The sequence below is a fragment of the Mustela nigripes genome, chromosome 1 (genome assembly GCF_022355385.1).
Source record: "Mustela nigripes isolate SB6536 chromosome 1, MUSNIG.SB6536, whole genome shotgun sequence".
Classification (NCBI taxonomy): domain Eukaryota; kingdom Metazoa; phylum Chordata; class Mammalia; order Carnivora; family Mustelidae; genus Mustela; species Mustela nigripes.
In genome coordinates, this window is record NC_081557.1 from 45,924,618 (window position 1) to 45,935,486 (window position 10,869).

The following is a 10,869-nucleotide window of genomic DNA, read 5'->3' on the forward strand; positions in this document are numbered from 1 at the left end:
ACAACCTGAGGGTCTTGAAGGGGCGGGGGATGGGAGGTTGGGGGAACAAGGTGGTGGGTGTTAGGGAGGGCACGTATTGCATGGAGCACTGGGTGTGGTGCAAAAACAATGAATGCTGTTAGGCTGAAAAGAAATTTAAAAAATATGTAATTGTGTAATGTAAGCCACTGACATTGCACAGTGCTTTTTCATGTGGTATTTTTTTTTCGTTAGCTAATTGACACAATAAGTAACTTGCATTAACTCTTCAAATATTAGTTCAATATTTAATGCTAGTACATTCATTTTCTATTGCTGTGTAATAAATGACCACGAACTGCACTGCTCACATTTGTTTATAATACAACCGTTCTGTAGCTCAGAGTGTGGTAGGCGTCAGTGGTTCTCCACTTAGGCTTTCATGGCCACCATCAAGGTGATGGCTGGGCTAGGAAAGAATGCACTTCCAAAGGCATTCACATTGTTGGCAGAATGTATTTCCTTGGCACTAAGAATGATGTCCTTGCTTTTTGGAGGTGGTCAGTCCCACTCCTAGGGACTGCCTGAATTCTATCTCATGTGGACCCCTAAATCTTCAAACTAGTAACTATGCTTCTCAGGCTTTGAATCATTTTGGGTTACCATTCCACCACTAGTTTAAATTTTTTGCTAGTGAAAAATCTTTTCTTTTAAGGGCTCATGTCATTAGATTTGGTCTACCCTGTCTTTTCATGGCTTGCTATCTCATTTTATTTAGTGAGATAATCACTTCTAAATTTCCATCCACTGTCTTCGGCACCAAATGCAATGCTTCCTTGAAGCAGAAAGTTGTAAATTCCATAAAGTTTAGTAATGTAACAGTCCCAGAGGGTTAGGAGGCACCTGGAAAGATTTCAGGCACCCCTCTCTGGGGTTTCCTGAGTGTGTTGGTTCTGTGGGGTTGCATAATATACTTACACATACAAAGTATTATAATGTGAACTACAACTCAGGTAAATATGGTATCAGCCCAAGAAAGCCTATTTTTCTGAAAAGACCACGAGGTTTGTGTCCTTGATGCCAAGTCATCTTCCTAATTTATGTAGGTATCATCAATTCCTGTTTGTTGAATCAATGAACAGAATATAAATGGTGGATCCAAAATGGAAGGACCAACTTCTTTCCTACAATTGAAAATATGTTCACGATAGTGAGAAGAAACCAGATGGCAGAACTAGAGATGGACTGTATTTTAAGAGTTAGGGAATTAAAATTGCTTATAACTTTTTTCTTTTTTACTCTTTTAATGTGGCTACTAGAAAATTTAAAATCAAGTACATGGCTCAAATTATATTTCTACTGAATGTTTTGGTCTAGAGAGAACTTTTTTGTTTCTTCACAGGGATCTGCCATGTGGTCAAACATCAGTGCTGTCCCTTTTCTACTGACTGGCTTCCCAGGTCTGGAGATATTTCATCCTTGGATTTCCATCTCCTTCTTTGTCATTTATGTCTCCATACTCCTCAGCAATGGCACCCTTCTCTTCCTTATCAGAGAAGACCATACCCTCCATGAGCCAATGTACTACTTTTTGGCTATATTGGCAGCCACGGACCTTGGAGTGACTTTAACAACGATGCCCACTGTGCTTGGTGTTCTGTGGTTTGACCACAGAGCAATCAGCCATGGAGCTTGCTACTTTCAGGCCTATCTAATCCATTCACTCTCTATTGTGGAGTCTGGAGTCTTGCTTGTTATGGCCTATGATCGTTTTATTGCCATCCGCAATCCGCTGAGATACACCTCCATTCTCACCAATGCTAAGGTGGTGAAGATAGGGGTGGGGGTTCTAATGAGGGGATTTATACTTATTGTTCCCATAATCACCACCCTTTCTGGATTCTCATACTGTAAATCCCATGTCCTCTCCCATGCTTTCTGTCTGCATCAGGATGTGATCAAACTGGCCTGTGCCGACATCACCTTCAATAGACTTTATCCTATAGTCCTGGTCTCATTAACTGGTTTCTTGGACTCTGTGCTTATCCTTATCTCTTATATTCTAATCCTTAATACTGTGATGGGAATTGCCTCAGGTAAAGAGCAGGCTAAGGCTCTAAACACTTGTGTCTCCCATATTAGCTGTGTTCTGGTTTTTTATGTCACTGTTACTGGGCTGACCCTCATTCATCGATTTGGGAAATATGTGCCACATATAGTTCATATTATCATGAGCTATATCTACTTCCTCTTTCCCCCATTTATGAATCCAATAATCTATAGTATTAAGACCAAGCAGATAAGAAATGGTATCAATCACCTTTTCTTTCTTCACAGAATTTGATTCTGATCTCTTTACCTTGGGGTCTCTCCCCACTACAGAATGGGTTTCTTGGGAGAATGGAGTATGGACTATGTGAGGCCGATGTGGCTTGCAATCAAAAGGACTGGCATTCCTGTCATTTAAAAGACACAGCCTCATTGCTCTAATTCTTAGCCCCTTACCACCATCATACGATGAAGGACATTGGCTTTAGTCCTGCTGCTCTGTTTGGTAGACTGATTTGCTATATACTGTCATTTTTCACATCTGGTAAAATTGTCTTCATGTTTATCTGAAGCCAATGATACTTGAAATTTTTGCAGTCTATTCATTGAGAGGGGAATGAGATAGCTTGCAAGAGTTCCTTGGCATTTTTGTGGAAAATAGTTAAACATTTATTGTATGCCTGAGAGCACATCAGAGATGATAGTGGGGGGCAGTCTTAGAAAACCCTACTAATATTACATGGTGCTAGAGTGGATGAGAAATAAATGAGAATGAGCACTGGGTGTTATATGCAACTGATGAATTACTGAACACTACATCTGAAAATAATGATGTGCTATATGTTGGTTAATTGAATTTAAATTAAAAAAAAAAAAAAAGAAAGAAAGAAGTGAGAATAAGATATTCAGGCCAAGAGAGGGCTTACTGTCAAAACCACTCAAGGTCAAAAAAGAACTTGGATTCCAGCAGATGCCAGTATAACTAGATGCCCACTCTAGGTAGATTAATGAGAAGCCTCTGAGTTGCTGATATCTGATGTCTTCAAATTTAGGGGATGAGGACATCAAACCACTACAATAAAATGAAGTTCCATTTCTGGCATACCTGAGTTTTTGTTTTGTGTTCTGCAGTTCATAACCTTCACATACACTTAATGAAAAAGGATACTTGTCAAAGAAACATTCTAATATGTGCACAGAGCAACATTTTGTCTTTTTCTGGATTGAGGGGATGCTGGTGAAATACTTTCAGGAAATATTGTAATTGTATGGACTTGAAACACATAAAACATTTAAGGAAAGTTCTCTTAGGGCCTCCCATACACTTTATTCCATGCAGGGAATGAGATGAGAATCTGTACATCAGCAATATAGGAAGAAAAGTTTTATTTTTTTAGTTCATAAAATGGTAAAAAGGGCTAGAGAGAATGATGTACATTCCACAAAATAATTGATAATACGTTGGAAAATAGAATGTCAATGTAGTCAATCAATAATTAGTCCATGCCATTGCAGAGGGTATGTGCTATGGCGAGTGCTGTGAAGTGTGTAAACCTGGTGATTCACAGACCTGTAACCTAGGGCTAATAATACATTATATGTTTATAAAAAATAAAAAATATAAAAAAATAATTAGTCCATGTCTTTTTCTTTTTTCTCTTCTAACTGGAGAAGGAATTGCATATCCTTATGTATTTTTTTTTAATTTTTTTTTATTTTTTATAAACATATATTTTTATCCCCAGGGGTACAGATCTGTGAATCACCAGGTTTACACACTTCACAGCACTCACCAAAGCAAATACCCTCCCCAATGTCCATAATCCCACCCCCTTCTCCCCAACCCCCCCCCCCCAGCAACCCTCAATTTGTTTTGTGAGATCAAGAGTCACTTATGGTTTGTCTCCCTCCCAATCCCATCTTGTTTCATTGATCCTTCTCCTACCCACTTAAGCCCCATGTTGCATCACCACTTCCTCATATCAGGGAGATCATATGGCATATCCTTATGTCTTACTGGATCACTGGAATGATTTCCTATAACCAACAGATTCTCTTGTAAAGGGATTTATTTCTCCATTAGAAATGGTTATTTATAAAATAATCTATGAAAACCATTGATTTAGATCTTCCATTACTGTTTGCTTCCATTCTTAATTCAGCTAGTTTTTTTTTTCTCATTTTAATTAGACTTTCCCCATTGATTCTATGAGAGAGAAGGGAATAATAGATTAATTGGCCTGTACAGTTCAGGCAGTTTAAAAATTAAAAATTAAAAATAAAAGAATATATAACAACTTAAAAGAAAGGGAAAAGATACATTTAAAAAAATCAAAACAATGGTGCTATAAGTAAATCTAACATAACAAGTGTTTCTAATAGAGTGATACCTAGAAATGAATTCAAAGAAAAATAATGAAATATATGAGGTAATCCTATAGTTATAAACTATTTAAAGAAAATGGGCATGATCTTTATTTTTTATCATCTATTTATATATGTGCAATAACATCTTAAAAGTTTAAGATTTCATAGAAATATAGTTACTAATCAATTTTACCATGCCATCTTATTATCTATAAGATTATATTCTATCTTTTGTAATATATACTCTGTTCTCAAACTTCCCCAAATAAAATGGGTAGAGTTTATCTAGACATATGGAACATACTATTACATTAAAAAAAGCTAAAACTGTAAACATGTTATACCTTTGACTATAGTAATTTTACTTGCATCAATTTATTCGTAGGAAAATGGAAAATTTGTTAAAAAAAAAAGCCAAGTATGGTAGAAAGAATGTAGTCTTGGAAGAAAAAAGCACATCTACTTTTTCCTTCTTCACTTTCAACCTTTGTGATCTTGAACAATCAGTAAATCTCTGAGCCTCAATTAAGAATAATAAAATGCATGCTATTGGCATTCATATGTCCTGTTAATTATATTAACATCATTGTATTGGCAAAGCTAGACATCTGAAGATTTCAACCTGTCAGCACTAAAATAGAAGGGAAAAACATTTGGCCAGTAGGAAATCATTTAATATATGATGATTCTTTCCCATGATGAAATACATTGTTAATATAAATGAAAATTATAAGTTTTAAATAGCCTTTGGAAATGATGGTGCTCCTTCAGGCTTTTCCCTCCATCACTCTCAATATAGTTTTCTCTTATGAGGACACAAAGACATCCAGTCCGTTGACTTGTATTTCTGATTCCTTCTTGTCTTATTTACCTTGACAACCTAGATGGTTTTATTTTCACTTCTTTGGAAACTCTTTAGCCAGTATCCTATGTGTTTTGTGTGTTTGATTTTTTGTTTTGGCTTATTTTAAATTTATCCTAAACATTTCATTCTTTTATGTTCTTTTGAGAAAATGAAACAAAACAAAGCAAGATGACCCTTGATGTAGATCTTAACATTTTCCTGGCCTTGTGCCAACATATAAGTTATTTTTACCATCATTCTTAGGAGTATTTACTTAATCTTTGTGACAATTATTTCAATGACATCCATCATCTCCTTTTTACAGATGAGGAAGCTCCAGTGCTATGTATATAAAGACACAGAACCTGTAAGTAAGACTAGGATCATTCTCATACTCCAGGGCCCCTGCCCTTACCCATGAATTACAGTAATTTGAAACAAAGTTTCCAATCTAATCTAATTTGATATGACTATTGATCATTCTCAAGTCCCTCCTCCTGTTCTCATATTTGTTTTTTGAACTCAATACACACATATATAACTGCCCAGGAGACATTTCTACCCGACTGCTTACAGACATGTAAGACCCTAACCTGAATAACTCTCTTCATTCTTTTTTTCCAAATCCAGCATGAAAAACAATGCTTAGTGCACGAGTCAAACAACAGTTCCTGATGACCTAATAGTTTCTCTCTTCCTTGATCCCTATCTTAATAAATGGAGCTGCTCTTCACTCAGATAAAATCAGGAGGCAGATGTCATCTTCCAGTTTTCTCTCTCCTTAATCTACCACCTTCAGTCAATTTCTCCTCTTTCTAAGTCATAGACTCCTTCTCTGGTCCACGGCTATGCCACCCTACTGACAACACCTCATCCCATCCACATCAACACTGTTTCTCACCTGGATTATTGTAATTTAGTTCTGCACACTCTTCACTCACTCTTCTACCTTTTCAACAAGTCCTCCAAGCTTTCACCAGAGTAAACTTGTCAGAGGGATTATCTGATCATGGTCCCTGCCCTTTACCTCACACTCACTGCTCTTAGGGTGAAGTCAAAACTCCTCACGTGATTTGTAAAACCCAACATGATTAGAACCTGCTGCCACAGATTCATTTTGTATCACATTTTGCCACATTTTTTTTTTTTTAGCTATACTAAAATTCTTTTTGTTTGAATTCATCATATTTCTTTCTTGCCTTTGGCCTGTGCACATTTTTCCTCTCTGTTTGGAACTGAACTCTATCCTACTCACAACGACCATTTTCCTTACCTTCCTCCTTGTTCAATTCTCCGCTGAAATCACATTTCCTTTGGGAAGTTTTCACTGCTCCCAGAGATAGTCCCTGTGTGCTTCCATTAGCATGTTATCATCGATGCAGTAATGACAGTGGTATGAAAATGTATGGTTAAAGAAAAAAAAAAAAGAAAAGGAAAGAAAAGAAAATTTATGATAAATATTTCTTTTCTGATACCCATCGTACTATTCTCTGTTTATTGTGAAGCTGATGCAAAAAGATTAATGATCTAAAAATAAGGTAATTTTTAAGACAAAAAGTTAATTGTCCCCATAGCTATTAAGAAATTCACTTGTGGGACGCCTGGGTGGCTCAGTTGTTGAGTGTCTGCCTTTGGCTCAGGTCATGATCCCAGGGTCCTGGGATCGAGCCCCACATCGGGCTCCCTGCTCAGCAGGGACCCTGCTTCTACCTCTTCTACTCCTCCTGCTTGTGTTCCCTCTCTCGCAGTACCTCTCTCTGTCAAATAAATAAATAAAATCTTAAAAAAAAAGAAAGAAAGAAATTCATTTGTGTTCTTTTAATCAGAACTTATTTCCCCAAAGGAATAGAAAAGACAAAAATGCAATTGGAATTCGTAAGCTCTAGGACCGACAATGGTACATGTGACCCTTGAGAGAAATAGGTATATTTGTGTCATTTAAGGTAGACAATAGGAAGGATATGCATGTATTTCTTAAACCCTGATGCTGAGGATTTGGTTGGGGGGGATCATATAAGCAAATTCTGATATTCCACCTCTGCTGGTATCTGAGTTTCTAGTTTTCCTCCCACATCCTTTGGGGAATGCATGAATGACCTGAGGACATTGTTTAAGTGGCCCAACTACTCCCAAAAAGAGGAAAGAGATCAGGGGTCTCCTGAGTGGCTGTAAATCTCTGAGGAAATGATTCCTACATATATAAGCTTTCTAATGGGGCCTATGGCTATGTGAGGGAAACTAATGGCTATGTGAGGGAAACATCTAAACCTGGTCTTCAAATAGGGCAGGAACAAATCCCTGTTACAGCAACAAGACTGGAGTGGGAGTGTGCCAGGAACAGAAATATGGAATGACTCTTCTCCCTTCTGATATTATATGTAGACAGGAGAAGCATTTAAGAAGGCTTTCCAGAGACCTGCATAGAAGGAAGATCTGAGCCGAGGTGAGAGACATCTACAACACAGACATCTTCCTTTTTTTTTTTTTTTTCAGTAAGTGTATAAAAGAAACTATGCCAGATTTGGCTTTCTAATCTGTGATCCTTGTTGGGTTGGCATCACCATAACAATGAGTGCCGTAAATTAAGTGTGACATTGTGTGCTTTTATCCGTTTTTCTAGGTAGTTTATAGTTTTTATTAGATCTTAATAGCATGCATGCTTACTTGTGTGTGTGTTCACACTTTAGGACTACTGTCTTAGAAAGGGCATGTGAGACTCCCTAGGAAAAATAGAAAACCCGAGACTCTGTTTCTGGCCCATTACTCTTGTACCACAGGGCCTATTCCTCATTCCATTAATGAGGATGGGAGTAGATGAGAGATGAGGGGGAGTAGGACTCAGGGTCTCCTCTCTGGTCACCTGTGCATTTCAACTTCGTGAAGGATTCTTTATTCACTATTTCCTTTTGAAGTCCACATATCCTTCTTTTCCCTTCTTTCTTCACACACCCAAGCCCTCTTTGCTTCTTTCCTTCCCCCATATCCACCGAGAGTCAAGTTGTGCTCTCAGACTGAGTAGTTTGGTCTATTTCTATGGATGTCTGTGTGTGTGTGTGTGTGGTGTTGTTGGTGTTATAAATCTAGAAATCGTATTTACCTAGAAAAACATCACAACATGAAAATCAGGTTGGTAAATTATCTAGATGTTTTCAGCATTAGGGACCCCGTTGGGACATTCATTGGCAACACTTTGCATAAAAATGCACAATGACCAAGAAAAATATAAACTCTACTGGTGTGTATTGTGCAATTCTTAAGGACAGAGACTGTGCTTATGGAATGATTTTCTCAGCAATCAATGTAGTGGGAGCCATGTAGTGTATGTTCGCTAATTCCCTGCACATTCCAAATAATAATCTTTCCACTTGTCCCAGATGATACTGAGGGGTGGTGCTCCGAATGGCTGGCTATAATTTCAGGTGTAGAGCATCCTTGAGGACAGTTCCTCAGATATTGATAAGACAGTTTCTCCAGAACTTTAGGAAGTCACTGAAGAAAATACATGTTCTGAGTTGGGAGCTGCCTATCAATTTCAAGACCATAGCTTTCCCCTCTCCACCTAGACAAATTAATTCTTCTGCACCTGATGTAATTTTCTCAACATCTGTCAATAAACAAAGCCATATAGCCAAGCCATGTTTATGGAATTTTGCTACATAATGTGGACTTGGGAGTATGCATGGAGGATGGTCCAGCACTGAAGAAACTGTCTATGGTGGCCTCAGTTTGATGACAGTATCTTGTACTCCTGGTAGCCCCACACACCTGTTCCTGGACAAGTATCAAGGTTCTCTTTTAATCTTGGACAGGTTCTCCCTTTATTCCAAAGGTTCATAAATATGTCCTGGTTTTACATTCTTAGAGATATTATAGCCTACTTTGTATCTTATTATTTTTCTGATGAAAACCTAGCTACAGAGGAAAATATAGCCTCCTTATTTCAAACATTTTGTGTGTGTGTGTGTGTGTGTGTGTGTGTCCTCATAAAAACAGTGAAAGCTTATGTCCTTGTTGATCTTGGACATTTTATTACCAGTCTCTGAAGAAACCTAATTAGCTTTTAAGGAGAAGCTTACAGTCTGGAAATATGGTTTATTCATTCTGAATTCTTTTTCTTTAATAAATTAAATAAATTCAGGACCTTGTGTTTTGTTTTTTGTTTTTGTTTTTGTTTGGCTTGTTTCTGTTATTTTCCCCTTCAGAATACATATCTCTAATTTACTACCTCTCCCAACTACCTTTCTCTTCCTCTGACATGTTGTTTTCTCATCCCTGTTTTTTAAAACTCAGGCAATTTTGATTTTATTTTTACTATACAACATTTGTACAGTAATACTAATTTAAACTTCTATATTATTTGATATGCTTTAATTTTAGGGGACTCCTAGTGTTGGTGATTTCTATCTCAGTTACTGCCATGCCATATAGATACAACTTCAAAGCATTTTCTATTATTTTTATTATGTTCAATGAGCCAACATACAATACAATACATCATCAGGTTTTTTTGTTTTTTTTTTTTTTTAAAGATTTATTTATTTATTTATTTGACAGAGAGAAATTACAAGTACACTGAGAGGCAGGCAGAGAAAGAGAGAAGGAAGCAGGTTCCCTGCTGAGCAGAGAGCCCGATGCGGGACTCGATCCCTGAGATCATGACCTGAGCCGAAGGCAGCGGCTTAACCCACTGAGCCACCCAGGCGCCCCACATCATCAGTTTTTGATATAGTGTTCAACAATTCTCTAGTTGCTTATAAAACCCAGTACCCGTCGCCACACGTGCCCTCCTTAATACCCATCACCCAGTCACCCCATCCTCCCACCTCCTCTCTTCCATAACCCTCAGTTTGTTTCTTGGAGTCCAGAGTTTTTCATGTTTTGTCTCCCTCTCTGATCGCTTCCCATTCAGTTTTTCTTCTCTTCTCCTCTAGTCCTCTGCTCAATTCTTTATGTTCCACATATGGGTGAGATCTTTTGATAATTTTCTTTTTCTGCTTGACTTATTTCACTTAGCCTAATCCCCTCCAGTTCCATCCATGTCAATGCAAATGCTAAGTATTCATCATTTCTGATGGATGAGTAATATTCCATTGCATATATGAACTACATCTTCTTTATCCATTCATCTGTTGAAGGGCATCTCACCTTCCACAGTCTGGTATTATGGACATTGCTGCAGTGAATATTGGGGTGCATGTACCCTTCTTTTCATTGCATCTGTATCTTTGGGGTAAATACCTAGGAGTGCAATTGCTGGGTCATATGGTAGCTCTATTTTTAACATTTTGAGGAATCCCCATCCTGTTTTCCAAAGCACTATATGTATTATATGCAGGCTAATGGGACATAATAATAGTAACAAAAAAGAAGTGAAGTGTTGAAGGAGAAGGAGCTAAGAGGTAAGAGGAGACACTGCTCAATAGGGAGCCTGCTTCTCCCTCTCCCACTCCCCCTGCTTGTCACCCTCTCTCTTTTTGTCAAATAAATCTTAAAAAAAAAAATTAGGTACGAGGAGACAGAAAGAATCTGAACATACAGTTAAGTCAAATGATTTTCTGAGAAGCAGAAAGAGAACCAATGAATAAAGCAGCTATGAAAAAAAAAATACATGAGGGCATTTGGCAGAACAAAGAAACACCCATGTAGAAGAA

At 37.6% G+C, this 10,869-nt stretch overlaps 1 protein-coding gene across 2 annotated transcripts; it reads left to right on the forward strand.

The window, feature by feature from the left end:
* The first annotated feature begins 1,369 nt into the window (after nt 1-1,369).
* LOC132011475 (olfactory receptor 51B2-like) lies at nt 1,370-6,225 on the forward strand. Of its 2 annotated transcripts, XM_059390107.1 has the most exons (2): nt 1,370-2,267; nt 6,215-6,225. In XM_059390107.1, the coding sequence occupies exons 1-2, from the start codon at nt 1,370-1,372 to the stop codon at nt 6,223-6,225; spliced, it is 909 nt and encodes a 302-aa protein (XP_059246090.1). The 2 variants fall into 2 exon arrangements, with proteins under 2 accessions (XP_059246090.1, XP_059246083.1); XM_059390100.1 differs by lacking the exon at nt 6,215-6,225 and having other exon boundaries at nt 1,370-2,302.
* The last annotated feature ends 4,644 nt before the right edge of the window (nt 6,226-10,869 follow it).

What these genes read in the sequence shown, in the direction of transcription:
- LOC132011475 (XM_059390100.1), top strand. Translation starts at nt 1,370, where the DNA reads ATGTGGTCAAACATCAGTGCTGTCCCTTTTCTACTGACTGGCTTCCCA.